We start from the raw sequence: 19,635 nt of genomic DNA, 5'->3' as shown, positions 1-19,635 counted from the left end.
TTTTGGTTCATAGAGAAGATGATTGAATAGTTACTGTACTAATGCATCTAAAAAAAATAGAATATCACTTAAAAGTCACTTTATTTTTTGTTGATGATTATGGCTTACAGCCAATGAAAAAATCAAAAATCAGTGTCTCAGAAAATTTGAATATTATAAAAGACCAATTGGTACTTTTGGCAGTGTCGGCAGTGTGCCAAGTCCTGCTGGAAAATGAAATCCATGTCTCCATAAAAGTTGTCAGCAGAGGAAAGCATAAAGTGTTGTAAGATTTTGTAGGAAAACAAAACTGCACTGACTTTAGACATGATAAAACACAGTGGATCAACACCAGCAGATGACATGTCTCTACAAACCATCACTGATTGGTGGAAACTTCACACTAGACCTCAAGCAGCTTGGACTGTGTCTCTCCACTCTTCCTCCAGACTCTGCTCCCTTGATTTACAAATAAAATGTAAAATTTACTGATGATCAGTGATGGAGTGGTGTGTTGTGCAATGATGTATATAGCTGAGTGTGTTGTGATGGATGGAGGAACCACACTGATGCCCTGTTTAAACAACATGATTTATTTATTTGCAGTGAAAAAATATAAAAAGACTAAAAAAAAGAAAACCAAACAATTTAAATGAAAAACACTGGATTAAAATTAGTACAGGTAAGTATTTGAGACTAAACACCCCACCAGAATAAGATGTGGGCCCTATAGCCTCCTCCATGAGCCTTCCCCCAGTACATTAACATTCTTATACACATACAGATAATTAAGGTAAGTATTACAGGCAGGTATAGCAGGTATTACAGTACATACATTACTGCTTAAAAGTAAAGTTTAATGCAGACAGTAAACGTTTAAATGTAGATTAACGTTGTTTTAATGCATTAGTGATAAAAAGATGAACACTAATTAAACTGAGTCGTTTAGCTATCAGGATAATCATATCAGTGATTGAATTTATTATATTCAGAATAACGTTTTATAAATCTACCCACCAGTGGTGGGAACCATTCACTAATTTGCAAGTAACAAGTCTTGACACTTAAGCCGTGGTCAAATCACTAAATGCCATTTAATTTCATTTCATTTAATTTCATTTTAAATCAAACAAATCAAATTTATACAGGGGTGATGCTGTGGCAAAGTCACTATTCAAAAATCTGGTAGCAGAGTCTGTTTTCTGTTTTGTTTGATTCTTTGTTTTTCTACCAGATTTCTGTATGGCAGTTCTGACACATCACCATCGCTATATAAATTTGATTTGATTCGAAATTAAATGAAATGACATTACAATGAGTGACAGAGGCAAGGAAAAACTCCCTCAGAGCTGGAAAAGAAAACGCAGGGAGGAACCAGACCTCACAGACCCATCCTTCTCGGAACAGTCTTCTTATATTCATTAAATTATAATTGTTTTTCATTAAATTAGCGCTATTTAATGCTAGATGTAATCTTTTTTTTCTCTTTGTTTTAGTAATGTTTGAATCATATTTTTATCCATGCTTTATTCTTATGTTATTCTTTTATTTCCATTTTTATTGTTACATGTTTTTATATTTTGACTCCTCTTTGTATTTTCTCATTTCTAAAGCACTTTGAATAACCATTTTGTATGAAAGGTGCAATTCAAATAAACTTGCCTTTCCTTGCCTTTATATGTTATTAATAAAAAGTCACATACAATCATGGTTAACAGTGCTTAATAGTAATATGATAACAACATTATCACCAATACCAAATTGGCAGCAATTAAAATATACAAAATTCGATCAGTTACTCTTTCTGTGCCTGATTGCTCACATCTGCCTTTTCTGCCTTTGTCGTTTCTCCAGCACTGAAGGCAAGGAGTTTATAGCTTAAGATCATGCTATTTCTAGTACAGAAGTTAGGGCGAGGAAAGTCTGGGGATGTTTTCAATTTGCTGAGATTTGCATGTTTTTCTCCAGTACGGAAGTAAGGGTGTAGAAAGTATCTGGATTTTTTCTGATAGCTAAGTTCTGCATGTTTCTTTCCAGTACGGAAGTTAGGACGGGAAAAGTCTGGGGATGTGTCCGAATCGCTGAGATCTGCATGTTTTTCTCCAGTACAGAAGTAAGAGTGTAGAAAGTTTGTGTATTTTTTCTCATAGCTAAGTTCTGCATGTTTCACTCCTGTACGGAAGTTAGGGCAGGAAAAGTCTGGGGATGCGTCCGAATCGCTGAGTTCTGCATGTTTTTCTCCAGTACAGAAATTAGGGATTTGAAGGTCTGGGGATTCGTTCCAATAGCTGTGCTCTGGATGTTCTCCTGCAGTACGGATATTAGGGGGTTGATGGTTTTTCTGACAGCTGTTGCTGTGCTCTGGATTTTCTCCTCCAGTACTAAAAGTAGGCTGTAGAGCTTGAAGGGATGTGGTCTTCAGAGTCACACTGCACCATGTTGGATGAAAATCACAACAACAGGTAAGATGGATGCTACGACATGAAGATATTCCTATCTACTCTCATGTGCCAAGAAATTAATTACTCAAACTTGTGTAGACAATAAGCACAAACTTTGAACTTCACTGTACAAATCTAAAGGTTTTCTTTTTATAGTAAAGATATATTATATCTCCAAATATTTGTGGACTCCCTTCAACTGAATGCTGAATTCAGCTACTTTAAAGCACTCATTGCTGACACAGACATGCAAATGCACACACAAAGCTTGTTTAGCACTGTGGAGAAATACTACCAATAGAAAGAACTAGATCAGGTAAACGTCAACCTACCAGCCCCATGGAGCAGATAAACGTGAGTATACTGCACCATTCCTAATGCCGTCTGTGGGCTGCAGGAATATAACACGACTCCCAGCACTGACCTGTGGAGCAGTGCAACTGCACCGAACAAAATGATGAGTAACATTTTCTTTAAAAAAGTTTCGCAACTTTCTGCATTTGCTTTTTTTTAAGCAAAACTTAATTTCAGATTAATTTAAGTAACTTCAATTTGGTTTCAAGACTTAAATGTTGCATAGAGTACATAAGTGAAACGACACTGCTGTGATGCAGTCGTAGGCACAAGGCCGAAGGCCGGTTTATTACTCACCTTCCAGTAAAATCAAATCCTAGAGTACTGTAAACGGGTTCTGATGCGTGTCTAAGCAGAGGGTTACGTAGTGGGCGTTCTCCTTCATCACTGACAACAGTACAAAAAACTCAAGTCAGTTCAGTTATTGGATAAACATCAAAACATGTAAGCTAAATGCTACAACAAGAAGATTTTATAATCTACAGCAACTGTTCCTAAAAATAAAATTATGAAAAGAGCATGCAGTGAATTAGTCTTTAGAAACCTTTACATTATTCTACATTTTTTACCATAGAAATTTTCTACATTTATTTGAAAGACATGCAAAAAATTTACATGGGCATTGGAACCTTGGCTATAACACATTAAAATTTAGTTCTGAGGGTCTCTCATTTCACCTGATAATCTCTGAGATTCAGGTTTCTTGTTTCAGTTTTACATTAACAAGCTTAAAACACATTAAAAAGGACACCTAATAGCACTCCATTATTGTTTACAGCACAAAGTCCGCACCCAATTTATTTCCCATTTCTGCCCTGTTTGTGAGGGAGAGTTTCTTATGATATTGAGCTTTTAGAGGATCAAAGACTAAAGCAGGAAAATCTGAACTGATGTAAATATACTCACTTTATGACAGGAGATTCACTCCGAGATATGGAGTGATGAGGCTCCATCATGAAGGAGGATACTCAAGATGCTGCCAAGATCTCCTGTCAATAGTAAAGACATTATAATATTAACAATGTTTTAAAAATATTTATTCAGAGGATAAATAAATAAAATTACATTACATTTGTGAGACATGCACAAAATATAACCCTGCTCCACTATTTAGTATTCCAGGAAATTAAGTAGGTAGATTTAGTAGATTTAAGGTAAAATATGGACTCTCACTACCCTCTCGCTCTCTCACATCCACACACAGCTGATCACTGTACATTACAATCATTAAAACTACCCTGAGATATTAAAGTAAAAAAAGACTCTAGTCTGCCAGGCCTAAACTACACTTTACTATTAATACTGTCCCTCTCCCATTTTTAAGTTACTATCAGAAGAAAACACAGAATATTACTTTTTCAAGCGATTTAGTGACCTCCCAGCACTAACTTGAATTAATCCATGGTGGGAGTAAAGAGCTGAAAAGTTATTTATTTTAATAAACATATTTTTACACAAGTCACACAATAAAACAGTGTTTAAAAACAAAGCATTCTGCAACATATGCTTTTAGGTGTGATCACATAATATAAGAAGGACAGAGACTCATAAGGGGAACTCTGAGTTATGAGACCCCATTGTGGAGGAGCTTCAGCTGGACACTAGAGATGCCATCCTTTGTGAACAGATCAGACATTATAGTATGACCAGTCTTATAAAAGTAATAATTAATAACAACATTACTGAGGCATGCAAATGTAGTAATGCTGTAATACATTTAGTAATAAATTAAATAGCAATACTGGAAATTAGGAGATAGAATTAAGAATGATTTTTTAAACACTGAACATAAAGGAGTGGTGTTAAAATAACACTGCTCTATAGAAGAATGTTACCTTCTGGCAGGGTTGCCAGGTCCAACAAAAATATCAGTCTAAAACACCCACTTAAACTAGTCCAAAATATATGCCTGTAACACCTTCGAAGCAAATGACAAAACACATATGAGTGTACGACTTAGTGTTTTGTTTATTAAGGATTTATTATCAGTATTGTTACCTTAAAATCATGAATGGTATTGTAACATAATAGTAACATAATTAGCAAATTACTCTTTTCTGTTCTCACTCCTCCTGAACTCTCTTCTCCTCTTTAATATATTTTTCATATCTTTTTTTTATGGTGATTTCAGATTTCAGGGTTGTAAGTTTCTTGTAACTTTTTTGTGCTTTTTGGCGCCTGCAATAATTTTGAACAGTAGCCCCCAAAAAACGCACCCCGCCATCCCTGAATTTTCACCCGCGACTGGATTTGCAAACAAGCCCAATTTGGCGGGAAAACGGCGAAACTGGGACCTCTGCTGGTCAAACAGCGCTATTGCACATGAACACGACGCAGTTCAGGAAACTCCCATATTAAACAACTATATATATATATATATATATATTCCTATTTCAGGTGAAGTTTGTAACATTGCAGTATATTTAAACTCTGTTTACACAAATCCACTCTTCCCCATCTGATCCCCTGTCTAGGCCCGTTTCAGATCTCTATCTCTGATCCAGGTTATCCAGGTGGGTAACACTTTATAATACTGTTCCATAGTTAATAGGTAACTAAGCAGTAACTAAGCAGTAACTAATTATTAATTCGACCCTGAGCTGAGCTGAAAGAACAGTTCTGTATCTGAGAAACACTCAAAACATCTTCTTACTTTAATCTGCAGGTTCATCTTCTACATTCTCCTTAGTTCTGAACTTACCGAGATAATTCGAACCTCTGTAGATCTTCTCTCCTCTTCTAAAGGAGGAAATACACCTTACTTTCGATTTATTCTAAACTGCGCCACAACCCATCCCCCGATTCTCTCTCTCTCTCTCTCTCTCTCTCTCTCTCTCTCTCTCTCTCTCTCTCTCTCTCTCTCTCTCTCTCTCTCTCTCTCTCTTTCTCCAGCACTGCATTACAGCAGCAGGAAGTCCTTATTCTCAATTACGATTTTCTGTTTTTTTATTTTAAAAAATAAACAGCACACTATAAAAGTCACACAAACTATGTTTTACATATGTTTTACTTACAGCCACCTTTATATGAGTGTACAAAACATGAAAATCATAAAAGAGCTACATAAAATAGTGTCTATCTTTTGGGGTTCCCTTAGGAATTTTCTCTATATAAACATGTACAATCGCCATTATCCCATTTTCAATTGAGTAATTGAGAAATAATTACATTACATTACATAAAATAATTTCATTAACCTCCCAGCCCTAGTAGCACAACTGTAGGAGAAGCCACAGTATTTGAACATGATATTATTTAAAACACTGTCAAACAGAGGCAAAAATGTAGAGCAATTTTACAATAAAGCCCCTTTTTGTCACATCTTTAGCCTGTTTTCTGTCTATTCCCATATCTGTGTTATTCTCACCTGACCCGGCTCCTGGTGTTTTTCCACTCACCTGTGTCCATTTGTAGCTCCGCCCTTCATTAGTCAGTCCCCAGATGTTACCTGTTCTCTTTCCCGCCTTGTGTGTGTATTTAAGTCTCTGTCGTTAGTGTTAGTTTGTCGGTTCTTGTGCGTGTATACGTCTGTCACGGCTGTGTTAATTCCGTCTGTTATTTGGTTTCATTTCTCTGAGTTTCTGTTTGGTTTGTGCTTTGTTTTCTGTTCTTTAATAAATAGTACTTGCATGTGCGTCCGTCCTTCACACAGCGTTACACTTTTATAACCATATAAGAGTACTTATTAAACAACATTTTCTTAATCATAACTCTCATCTTTTTTTTCCCATGTAAAGGGCAGCTGATATGGCACTTTGTCTCATGTTTGCCAATCTAAAGGGCATATGTATGTCTGTATATTCTGGTATTAAGTGAAGTGAAATGATAGCAGGCAATACATGGTAAAGAACACTAAACATTGAATTACCTATTACATATAGAGAGAGCTGTATTTATCTCAAAGTAAATTACAGTTGCAGTAGAAATCCAAATAGTTTATTAAATGCAAGCTCTATTCTGATGATCAAGGTTGAATTGTCGCTAATTGGGACAGTTTTTGATCTTTACATTTTTGGTTTTTGAATTACATCCTTCAATCATTAAAAACATTTTTTTTTTAACAATTTCTATTAAGTATCATCACAAAGTACCTTTTCAGGCCTAGGCTACAACACTGTGTAATCAATATAATACAATGTAATATAATGTATTTAACAGTTGGAAATGAATTCTCTCTTCTCATGTATTTTTGCATCTGAAAGACCAAGTCAAAATTTGTCATAGAGTTTGTCAAATGCCTTGAGTCCACACATCTGGTTGGATTTTAAATCCAATGGAGTTTCCCTGCTCAGATTTTAATCCAGCTCACAGCGATATTTATAACACCCACTCAAACTTCTGGTGTTCGGTAAAGTTTGATAGCAATGAACACAACATTTGCCCTCACCTTCACAAGAGTAATGGCCAAGAGAACCAAGAAACTCTAAATTCAATGCTGTGATTGCTGAGAGTTTAAGGCGTTGGACTCGAAATCCTATGGGATTCCACATGCCCACACTCATTCTCAATTCTACTGAATGCTCCTTTAACACTAATATAGGCATTGGTTAATGATGGAATTATGATATTGAATCATTGTTCATTTAAAGGTTTAGAAAGGTTGGGCTGAGCTCTTCTACAATGCTTTTAGACAAACAGTGCTTCCCACAAATATCAGTAATAATAACAACATTTATTATTAGTAGTATTATTAGTATTATTACTAGTTGTAGTATTTAAATTTCCCTTTTTACATGCCAAGAACACAATACAAGCTATGACAATATAAAAAAACAATATATATTGTGACGATGCTTCACCGAACCCCCTGCAGGGAGAAACACAGTCACTGGGTAGTAGAGCTGAGTGTGTTCTGGTGGATGGAGGAATCACACTGATGCACAGAAGTCTTTTCAAACGCTAATATTTATTTATACACAGTAAAAAAATACAAAAAGATTAAATAAAGGAAATTTAAAAGAAATTAAAAGAAAAAACACCAGACTAACATCAGTAATAAAATATAAATATAAATATCAGATAAATATTTGAGACTAAAACCCCCACCAGAATAAACTGTGGGCCCTATAGCCTCCCACCCGAGCCTTCCCCCAGAATATTACCATTCTTGAATACATACATATAATTAAGATAAGAATTACAGGTAGGTATTACAGGTACATTGCTGGTGAAAACAGTAAAATTTTAAATGTAGATTAACGTTGTTTTAATGCATCACTGACAAAAAGATGAACACTGATTAAACATAGTCCTTTAGCTCTCTGGATAATCATACCAGTGATTGAGTTTATTATATTCAGAATAACATTTCATAAATCTACACACCAGTGGTGGAAACAATTCACTAATTAGCAAATAACAATTAAGTCCAAAGTCTTGACACTTAAGCCGTGCTCAGGTCACCAAATGTTATTTCATTTCAAATTTAATTTAAAATCAAGTTAAACAGTGATAATGTTGTGGCAAAGTCGCTATACAAATATAGTAAAAATAAACGGCAGCACTTGTCGATAAAAAAATTCTGGTAAAAAAAGTAAAAATCAACGTGTTTCGGCACTCAGGCCTTCATCAGGGTTAAACGACAAGAGTTAATAACATTCCAGTTTTAAAAACACACTCGATTACAAAACAACCAATGAGGACACTCCAAATACTGAAGGCCACATAATAATCAGCCAATGAGAGGCTGAAGGCTCAATTTCACAGAAGATCCACTTCCACCTAAAACGTCTTTAAAGTCCTTTTAAAATTCATTAACACAGTTAATTATCAATTTTATAAAAAAAAAAAAACTTTTGTTCAAAAATACAAACAGAGGAAAAAAATTCTCCAAATTCCCTAAAGAAACTGTTTTATCATAAAATCCTAATTCATACCTTTAGGAAATAAGTTGCTATACAGAAATCTGGTAGCAGATTCTCTGTTTTCTGTTATGTTTTTTTTATTTGTTCTGTTACCACTACATGAAAATTGTACATGAAAGTGAAAGAATTCCCTTTTTTTTGCTTCAGTTCTTCCAGTACTGAAGCAAAGCGGTTCCAAAAGGTTCAGCACCTGCTCCTCACAGTGCTCTGGATCTTCTCTTGCAGTTCTAAAAGTCAGGCGTTTTTTCTCTAGAGCTGAACCATGTTGAGTAAAAATTAGAACAACAGGTAAGATAGATGCTAAAACATGAAGATATTCTAATTTACTGTAACTGTTCCTACAAATAAAGGCATTAAACAACGTTTACTTGTGGAGGTTGCACATTTATATACAACATCAGAGTAAAATATACAGTATCTCCCAACAGTGAATAAACCCCTCACATTTCTGCATTTTTTATTATATCTTTTAATTGGACAACACTGTAGAAATGGAAATTGGATGTAACTTCAATGTTATATTTTGTGGAGTAATGTGGAATAAATTAACATATACATATAAACAGTATTACAGGGTGTTTTCAGCATTGAAAATAAAGTGTTATTCCAATTTAATGAACTTGTTATAATATAGACAAAAAATAAATGAAACATAAACACACACAACTTGTTTGTGTTATTGTTGATGATCTCCAATCTGCTGTGAGAAGAAATGATCTTAAATCAGTCTGATTGGGGTTACACCGAGGTTCTTACTTACCTTGTACAAAATTTTAATTCTTCATCAGTGAACACTGGAAGTTTTATTCCCTCACTGAAAACAGGTAAAAAAACTCAAGTTAATTCACTCATGGATACACATCAGAACAACATGTATACTGGATTATACAACAAGAAGATTTTTCTAAACTACAGCAACTGTTCCTAAAAATAAAATAATTAAAAGAGCATGCAGTGCACTTGCAATATCTTCAGAACCTTTCACTTTATTCTACATTTTAAAATAAAAATAAGAATCTAAAATCAGCTAAATCAGGGGGCTTAATTAACCTTTAAACTATAACTTTATTTTTATGTATCGATATTCCATGTTTTATAGTTTTTGACTGGGCCTGTTTTTAAACCTGTTGTGATTAAAAATCATTATATTTGCGAGTGACAAGCTAATTATTCAGTGATTTACTAGGGGTGTGACGAGACACTAATATCACGTGACGAGATTTAAAAAAATAAAATTTAAGGAAAACGTCAAAAATTAAAAATAGCTTGAGAACTAGAGTTTTATTTAACAAAATCATATAACGCAAACTTAACAGACTGGTTTCTCTCACACATTGATTCTATAAGAATAAAAAATAAAAATAAAACTTTTCTAGGTCTTATATAGTGCAAACAATAAGTGCAAACCACAACCAGTCATATTAAGCCTAGGGTTTGAGTTTTTTCTTCTAAATCTCTTGAAATTTAACTATGAATAACCATCACCAGACAAATTAAGACTATGCTTAAAGTGCAAACAGAGACAGAACATGTTTTTTTTTAATACAGTACAGAGCTAATGGATTAGTACACCTGCCTATGAAACAGTCACGTGTAGGATTTACTTACAGTATTTACATATGGTTTGTATCTTGTTGGTCACTCTGTTACCGTTTATTGTTTCCACTGGAGCCAAAATGCATCCAGACATACAACTTAAAAGTAACAGAAGCATCTTCAATACAAATGCCCGATTTTTTCTCTTCTGCAGAGAGCTGCTCTCACTGCTCAGCCATCATACTCTATCGCTATGGCTATCGGGTTGCCAGATCCCTCTTAAAAAGTCCACACTTAACTGTTTTTTTGCCCCGCGAGACAGGTTTAAGCCTGGCGAGAAATATCGCCCGTTTTAATCTCGAGAGATCTCGTGCCACACCATCTCATCACACCCCTATGATTTACAATAAACTAGATCTCAATATCGTTTTATTCAAAATGTATTGTTTTAATAACCAAAGTGTTGAGTAAATTAAAGTCTAAATGCAGTATTAGACGGTGTATTTAGCATTAAAAATTAAGTGTAATTGAAATTTAGTGAACTTGTTATAATCTAGAAAAAAATAAATGAAACCATAAATCCTTAATTAAAAAACATAAACACACACAACTCTAGTGTTGATGATCTGCTGTTAGAATAAATTAACTTAATTCAGTCTGATTGTGTTTACACCGGGCCTATTACTCACCTTCTAGCACTGTCCTCACTGGAGTTAGTGGTGGCTCCTCTCATTTGTCTAGGCTCAAATCTGAGCTCTAGACGTTTTCTTCCATCACTGACAACAAGACGAAGAAACTCAAGTCAGTTTAGTCTTGGATGAACATCAGAACAACAGGTAAGCTGGATGCTACAATATGAAGGTTTTCTAGAACAACAGCGACTAAAAAAAATAAAATCATAAAAAAAGATGCAATGCACTCACACCAAAACACCTTCAAAACCTTTTATTATAACCATTATTCTGCATTATTATTATTTTTTTAAATTCTGATGATTAATTAATTCACTTCTATTAATGATTAATAAATTAAATTAGCATGAACCAGTGTTGCCAACTTTGTACTATATTTAGGGACATTTTTCAGACCCTCTAGCAACTTTTTTGTAAAAAAAAGCGACTAGCAACAAATCTAGCGAGTTTTTGTGGTGCTATTGGAGACTGGCGAATCTGACATGTTTTTCAGTTACTGTCGTCAGCATGAGCCCCACCCACAACACTCACCGTGCAGTCTCTCACAGTCAGAGCACACACACCAACACTGCTCCACCAACACACTGCAAATCAACTGCGCCTGCCCACAGCCACGGCTGACTGACTCTGCCCCGTATTTACAGAGCAACAACAAAAACATAACATAAAACGGCAAAAAACTGATTTATGTAATTTACGTAGTGACTGCCTATTTAAAAAGCAACAGAAGTTGTCGATTTGGTAGAGTTCATTTGTAACATTTCTAACATATTTAGTGTGATTTTTAATCACTTTTCCTCTCACACAGCGTTAATCCTTTACAGCTTCAAAAACATGTATTATGCAAACTAGGTGATGACGTCATTTAGTGACTTTTACAACAGCCAATAGCTACTTTCCTTACTGAGGAGTTGGTAACACTATCATGAACGTTATTCCAGCAACATACCTACTGAGCCAGCAAGATAAGTGGAGCTGGTGTTAAGGACTGATGTAGAGTTACTCACTGTGGGACAGGTTTTTTTCCTCCAGACCTGGAACGATGAGACCCCATCGTTTGGGAGCTTCAGATGGACACCAGAGACACTGTTCCCTGTGACCAGATCAGATATTATAATATGAACATTAAAGCCGAATCAGTGCAATTTCTGTCACCAGAAAATTACATGTATAAACGTGCACAAAAATAACTTTAAAATACATTTTATTATAAAGCATAGTGTCTTGTATATTGACCTAATGGCAAAAGTAAGATATGTGATTAAAAACATTAATAAAAACTACTTAGAACACTGAAAAAATAGCATTTGTTACCTGTCCCCACTCTTTAACTATAAACTTTACCATAAAGTATAATTATTAAAATCCTTCAGAGATGTAATTTTTTTTGCATCATCTCCAAATCTCATTTATACTCATTATAATATTTTTTTCATAATAAATCCATAATATTTAAGCTAAAATACACATTTATTTGTGTCCCAGGGTTTCACTCAGTTCTGTTATTGTAACACATTACCCCTTCTAAAACATTCTACAACAGGAAGTCACATCTACAACAGGAAGTGACATCAGGCGGTTCTATTGAAGATCATGGAAAGACCAAAATTAAGTTTCCTCAGTTGTTTTTTTCTGTATATTTGATCTTATTGTAACTATGACTGAGGAGATAAATCTCAACACTCAGCCATGTTACCTAAATTAATTCTTAGATCTTATTTGTTTATTTTTAAAATAAAAAAATAGCAAAATCACTGGAATGTGCTCGATATCCTCATGCTATTAGCATAGCCACCATTTAGCTATTTGTCAGGTTTTGCTAATTCTATGCTAAAAACTCAGTACTGTTACTTTCATTCCGGTTACTCAAAACATAAAAAGTAACAGGACTGAGTTCCAGTAACAGGTGTGAGTTCCAGTAAGAGGGATGAGTTCCAGTAACAGGAGTGAGTGTCAGTAACAGGACTGAGTGCCAGTAACAGGAATGAGTTCCAGTAACAGGAATGAGTTCCAGTAACAGGAGTGAGTGTCAGTAACAGGACTGAGTGCCAGTTACAGGAGTGAGTGCCAGTAACAGGAGTGCCAGTAAGAAGAGTAAGTTTCAGTAACAGGAGTGAGTGTCAGTAACAGGACAGAGTGCCATCATTTGTTAATAAATTGCATAATACATTTAATCAATTTCAGGTTTCAAGTCTACTTGAAAAGCTAAAAATAGATCTTTTAAAAAAATACAATGTGCATGCATATAATGTGATGTCATAAATACAAATTATTTGAACATGCAGTGAACCATTTCTTTAAAATAAAGACTTTCTTGAGAGAAAAATCAAAAGAAATTAGTATCTTCAGATTAGAAACCTTGTAAAAAAAAAGAAAAGAAAAGCTGCCTGTGATTGACCAGTATATGTTTTGCATAGTTAAATATGTGTATTAGAGTATACAACAAGCAAATAGCACCCATTTGGTAAAATGGCCCTAGTAACACCATTACTAAGATATGAATAAAATGTAACACTGCTGCATTAAATAATATTACTGCAAATTGGGACATGGAATTAAGAATGACCTTTTAAATACTGAACATAAAGGAGTGATGTTAAAATAACACTTCTCTATAGAAGAATGTAATTTAAGGTTTGAGGTGAGATTCTGCCCCTGCTGGTCAAACAGCGCTACTTCACATTATGACGGCGCAGTTCAGGAAATTCCCATATTAAAAAAAATAACGCGCTTTAAACTCAGACAAATTACACGACCCTAATCATTAAACAGCACTGTGTTCGTACTCTAACATTAACACAACGTTTCTAGGACAAGAGTATATTTACACTCTGTTTACACAAATACACTTTCCCCATCTGATCCCCTGTCTAGGTCTGTTTCAGGGGTGGGTTTCCCGAAAGCTTCGTAACGCTAAGAACTTCGTTAACTCGTACTTAAGATTGATCGTTAATTAAAGAGTGTTTCCCAAACCCGTGCGTAACTAAAGTACTACGTAAACTCGATCGCAGATTAATGAGTGCTCTCACCCAGTCGTTATTTTTAATGAGCTTCTTTAGGGGATCTCGACTTGCAGTTCAGCACCTTAAACACCAGGGACCGCCAATTTTGAGGAAGAAAAATGATAATTTCCGTGTTTGAAGCAATTATATTACATTACTATTAATTATAATCAATTATATTACTATATAATTATTATTATATTATATTATATTATATTATTTCCCGTGTCTGCGGGTGCTCCGGTTTCCTCCCACAGTGCAAAGAAATTAGTTCAGGCTAATTAGATGTCGGATAAAAATTGCCCCTTAGGTGTGAGTGAATGTGTCTGTGTGTCTGTCTGTGTCTGTCTGCCCTGTGATGGATTGGCATCCTGTCCAGGGTGTATACTGCCTTCAGCCCGATGCCAGCTGGTATAGACTCCAGCCACCAAGCATCGACCCATCAGGTCATCAGGTACAACTAGGTCTGGGAGATATTGTAAAAAATATTAATGATCATCTTGACATTCATAAATTATATATTATGAACAATTCTCGATTACAAATACGATTTTCAGTTTTTACAAAACAACTTTAGTTTTTTTATTATTGTAAACAAACAGCATTATTATAAATGTCGCACAAACTATTATTTCGTTTACATTTTTTTTTTTATAAATATGAGGTAGTCCCATTCAACCATACAGCAACCTTTATGATAAACACGGTTCAATAACATAATATGTGAAAGTGTACAAAAAATATAAAACATTATAAAAGAGCCACATAGAAGAGTTCTTTACAGGTTTCTGACAGAAGCAAATGTCTATCTATTGAGATTTACTCTGGAAGTTTCTATATATAAACATGTGCAATCTCCATTATCTCATTTTTAATAAAGTAATTGAGAAAGAGTAATTCCATTACATTACATGAATTAATTAAAATTTAATAAAATATGTTAATAATTATTATTTATAATGATTCAGTAATTAATATGAATAATATACATTCAGAATTCAGAGATCAATATTTGGTGGAATTACCCTGATATATATAATATACATTATTTACGGTTTGAAAGCTCTGTACCTTTTTCATTATTTTGACATTTCTCATTTTCTGCAAATACAATGCTCTAAATTTCACATTCTTATTTGGAATTTCTGGAGAAATGTGGCTAATGGTTTATAGAATAAAACCACAATCTTAATTTTACTCAAATATATACCTATAAACAGTCAAATCAGAGAAGCTGATTATTTTGAAGTGGTTCATTTATTTTTTTTCCAGAGCTGTATATACACACACACACACATACACACACATACACACACACGTATGTATATATATATATATATATATATATATATATATATATATATATATATATATATATATATATATATATATATAAATGTTTGTTTATATATATATATATATATATATATATATATATATATATATATATATATATATATATATTTATAATGTGTATTATGTTTATATATATATATATATATATATATATATATATATATATATATATATATATATATATAATCAATTAATTTACACACTTAAATTAATATGCCATACCATAAGTATGTCTTTGTTAACGCACATAATGTAAAGTATTTCCGTATGAAAGCAGATACTTGTAAAGTGTAACAGCGTCCTGAATCATTACTACATCTCTGCTGTCTGTAACAAACCAAACCGTGTGAAAATCGGGTAAGAATTGGTGGAGTTGGGATTATTATAGGTGTATTAAACACCTACTTCCTCAGTACTAATATGTAAATGCAGTGGGGTCACGTTGTTGACCCATCCAATATGGCGGAGTCAGTCGTCAGTATATGTGTGTGTGTGTATAAACTTTCTGTAAATGGTGTTTACTGCTATAAACCTCGATGCGTCAGAGGCGCGCGGCCGCGGTGATGACGTCATCGCTCTCTCTCGAACACAAACGCGCGCGCGAGTATAGAAGAGGAGAGCGCGGCAATGACGTCATCCCGCAACCGGTATAAATACAACACGCGCGCCCAGAGCGTTCTTAGAACTTTGCAGCACCGAGTGTCCGCGTGTTTAGTGTTATATAGAGCGTTTTAAGTTAAACAGAGACAGATGATGAAGCTTTCTGTGGTAAGAGACACTAAGCCTCTCACTAGAGAAACACCACAATTTATAAACTTATTCAGCAAAAAGCGCATGTCTCCGAAAATACAGCGCATTGTAGGAGTTCTGGATGAGTGCATCTATTCGATGGAGCTGGTGGCCCTGCTGCCCTCTGAAGAAACGCGCCTCCAGAGCCTCTCTCAGAAACTCAGACCAGAAATGACCAGCGCCCTCGCCGAGGACCTGCGTCTGGGGAAGGAATACGAGACCCTGAGCCTGGACCCTGAAGCTGAAGGTCAGGAAGCAGCTGCTGAAGCAGTGCAGACCTCATTTTTGAACGTTTCACGGCTGCTGAGATCCTGTCCTTCTTCTGCGGAGGTGGTGCTTAAAGATAGTGAGCCTTTGAAAGAAGATCGAAAAGGTGTTCAGGAGATGTTAGAATGGCTAAAGGACTACAGATCCTTCCTGCTACAACAGCTATACATGACACCTAGAGAGGAGAGGCTACACCTCCAGCAAATGCGAGAAGCACCTCTGCGTTACGAAAGCAACCAAGAGGCGCTCGCCGCTCTGGAGAGGGAAATGGCTGCGACGATAGAGGCCATGGATAAAGAGATCAGTTGGTTGAGCAAAGTGATTGATTGGCTGAAGAGATCTATGGACAGGATAGAGAAACGCGCCGAAGATTTCGTTGCGCAGAAGAAGAATAACGCTGAGCGTCGCAACGAATCACTTCAGAAAACCTCACAGCTGAAACAGGCGCAAATCCTGGAGGAAATCAGTCAGCTTGAGCTTCAACTTGAAAGCCTCATCAAACGCGGCCTAGAAGATGAGCGGGAGCAACGCAAGCGATGCACAAAGTTAAGGGGTATGGTGGAAGACTGGATCGACGTTTACGATACAGAAATAGAACAAAAACAGACAGAGCTGGAGGAAACAACCCAGCTTTATGAGATGGAGATGGCTGAGCTCAGTGATCTGCAGAAATATCATGCAGTTCGGGAGGTGGAATACTTACAGGTCGTGGAGAGACGCAGGATAGAAAAGGAACTAAGGGAGAAGGAGGAGAGAGAAAGGGGGCTGCGGATTCGTGCCGCAGCCGTTATCCTCCAGTCCTTCTGGAAAGGGTGGCGCGTCCGCAAAGCCATGAAGGAGAAAAGCAAGAAGAGCACAGAAAAGAAAAAAGGAAAAGGAAAAGGGAAGAAAGGAAAAGGGAAGAAAGGAAAATGAGCATAAAGAGCTCTGCCTCTCCAAATGTGCGTTTACAGCGCATTAAGACATAACGCAAAAAAACGTCTGTCCAGTCAAATCAATGAACCAACCAATCAATCAATCAACCAATCAATCCATCAATCAATCAATCAATCAATCAATCAACCAATCAACCTTCATTTTAACTCTGGAGTACATTTCCAATGTAACCGAGAATTTACAGTATAAAAGGCAAAATAAATACATTTAATATTGATAAATATATATATATATATAAACAGTCTTGTCAATATATTCATTCATATTGTTTCTACACATCTTAAATTAAACATAGGGGAAAAACTTCCCATCTTATTTGGTCAACTTCTATTTCATCCATTAATTTTCCATAATTGGCCTCAAACAATTATGTATTTATCTGAATTCTTTATTATTTGTCCAATAAAAATTTAATGTTCCTAATTGTGCTAATAATAATACCCATTGAAACTACCGATTTTCAGTTCCCCAACCGAGTTTAATTCCCCAACACACCTCACACAAACATCTGTTAAATAATATCTAGTTTGTATTCCTAGAAAAGTGCATTTAAGTATATATATATATATATATATATATATATATATATATATATATATATATATATATATATATATATATACTTTTTAAAGTATACTTAATATTAAAAAGTACATATGTTCAACATTAAGAAATATGAACTTTAATACGCACTAAATGTACTATTTTGGAACAACGTATGGCAACTTAAGTACATTTCAGTAGTAATTAAGCTTTATCTAAAGAGAAAACCAACTACGACAAAAACCAACAGCTTTTTGTCGTATAACTTCTGCAAACTTAAGTATATTTTAGTTTGTGTGTTTTTTTTTAAATAAATAAAATACATGATGTTCATTGTAATGGATGCAGGGTCTGAAAGGGTTAAATTGAAAGTGTACTTTTAGTTTCTTTACCTAATTGTAACATACTTTTAATGTTTTTAAGTACACTTATTCTTTCTTTTCACATGATGTAAAACATTTAATTGTACAATGAACACATCCGAAAAATATTCTCTATTGAAAGAACAAATATAATCAATGATTTAGGTTTAATACTTGTCCAGGAAATCAATCCCAAATGAACTAAATCTTATTTCTGGCCTTAAATCTGATTTTGTGCCACAAGGGGGCGAACAAACCCAAAAAATAAACACAAGCTTCCTGCATTTCACTTTTTAAATGTTTTAAATCTTTTATTGAATTAAAAATTCACATGAAACAACATATATACATATACATAAGAAACTGGATAAGAAAAAATATGAGAATAAATAGAGGAATTTGCAAATATTACAGTCTTTGCAGCCTTTCTTTTTGTTGATCCTAGTTTGCATATACATTTTGATTTCAGTTTCATACACCATGAACAGTTGGATGCTCCTTTTGACTTTACATTTATGAATATAAAATTTAGCTAAAATTAAAATGAATATGATCAATAAACCTTAGCAAGATTTTCCAAAACATTTTAACAAACTCGCAATGCCAAAATAAATGTTATAGAGTTTCTGGGTGTGTTTCACTGAACAAGCAATCTGAATTAAATAATGGTTTGTTGGGTAGCATCTATGTAGCAATTTAAATGTAATTTCCTTTACTTTATTAGTCAACAGAAATTTATTTAAGTAGGGTTCAATTATTTTACCATTTATCTAAGTCTCTCATATATTAGTTTCAATTAAATATAACATGAAGAATTGAGACGACGTCTTTCTGAAATAAAGCTCTGATTAATTTGTTGTTTCTGAGTTCAGAGGAGAAGCATATCTTGCTAAGAATTCTTGTCATTAACAAACCGTTAAATATTGTTAAATAACTTATTTACCAGCAAAAGACCTGCAGAAAAGCACATAATGAGAATTAATTATTTGTTTTTATATTAAACTTTTATAATTATTCAAAATATAAAATATGTGTTTATATATTAAAGAACAGGCTGACCTGCTTTTCTCTTTTTTTCTTTGCATAAGTAAATAATTCAGATGTAAATGTAAAGTCACTAGAAAAACGCATCCTGTCAGAATTGCTCACAGTGGTGGAGTTCAATTAATACACAGTTTGATACCTGAAACACTGTTTTATTGGAGATTTGAGAAGATTTTAAAAACTAAAACATGTTTTAAACCCTTAACAGGCCAGGATTTGAACAGGACATTACAGCACTAAATTTTGAGGATTTCTATTCAAGCATTACATATACAGCTAATAATTGTAATTGTAATAGAAAATATAAACACATATTTAAGTAAATCTGCTAATGTCAACATATAACAAATAAAATAATAAAATTGTCTCTTTCTTCATTTTAAAATCAGTATTTCCTCCAAACCTTTAGTTTTCCTATGTTTGTCTAGTCGAAAACAGGCAGCTTCTCCAAGTGTCCTGTAGGAGATTTC

General features: G+C 34.4%; 2 protein-coding genes across 3 annotated transcripts; one reads left to right on the top strand and one right to left on the bottom strand.

Moving 5' to 3' along the window:
- Positions 1-551: 551 nt before the first annotated feature.
- Positions 552-6,176, bottom strand: LOC125785946 (uncharacterized). Of its 2 annotated transcripts, none has more exons than XM_049470143.1 (5): positions 6,142-6,176; positions 3,681-3,763; positions 3,072-3,161; positions 2,753-2,860; positions 552-2,408 (listed from the first exon to the last, which is right to left on the bottom strand). In XM_049470143.1, the coding sequence occupies exons 2-5, from the start codon at positions 3,728-3,730 to the stop codon at positions 1,775-1,777; spliced, it is 882 nt and encodes a 293-aa protein (XP_049326100.1). In that variant the 5' UTR covers positions 3,731-3,763; positions 6,142-6,176; the 3' UTR covers positions 552-1,774. The 2 variants fall into 2 exon arrangements, with proteins under 2 accessions (XP_049326100.1, XP_049326099.1); XM_049470142.1 differs by lacking the exon at positions 6,142-6,176 and adding an exon at positions 5,476-5,763.
- Positions 6,177-16,058: 9,882 nt separating this feature from the next.
- Positions 16,059-17,195, top strand: LOC107196985 (dynein regulatory complex protein 10). Its single transcript, XM_015601731.3, has one exon. The coding sequence runs from the start codon at positions 16,059-16,061 to the stop codon at positions 17,193-17,195; it is 1,137 nt and encodes a 378-aa protein (XP_015457217.3).
- The last annotated feature ends 2,440 nt before the right edge of the window (positions 17,196-19,635 follow it).

Source organism: Astyanax mexicanus, chromosome 21, assembly GCF_023375975.1.
Source record: "Astyanax mexicanus isolate ESR-SI-001 chromosome 21, AstMex3_surface, whole genome shotgun sequence".
Lineage (NCBI taxonomy): Eukaryota > Metazoa > Chordata > Actinopteri > Characiformes > Acestrorhamphidae > Astyanax > Astyanax mexicanus.
The sequence above is the reverse complement of the archived record's forward strand: the minus strand, read 5'-3'. Positions and strand labels throughout refer to the sequence as shown.

What these genes read in the sequence shown, in the direction of transcription:
- LOC125785946 (XM_049470143.1), bottom strand. Translation starts at nt 3,730, where the DNA reads ATGATGGAGCCTCATCACTCCATATCTCGGAGTGAATCTCCTGTCATA. An exon ending in GGATTTGATTTTACTGGAAG is followed by an intron (nt 2,861 to 3,071) that starts GTGAGTAATAAA and finishes TGTTCGGTGCAG; the next exon opens with TTGCACTGCTCCACAGGTCA. An exon ending in TTATCTGCTCCATGGGGCTG is followed by an intron (nt 2,409 to 2,752) that starts GTAGGTTGACGT and finishes AACATGGTGCAG; the next exon opens with TGTGACTCTGAAGACCACAT.
- LOC107196985 (XM_015601731.3), top strand. Translation starts at nt 16,059, where the DNA reads ATGTCTCCGAAAATACAGCGCATTGTAGGAGTTCTGGATGAGTGCATC.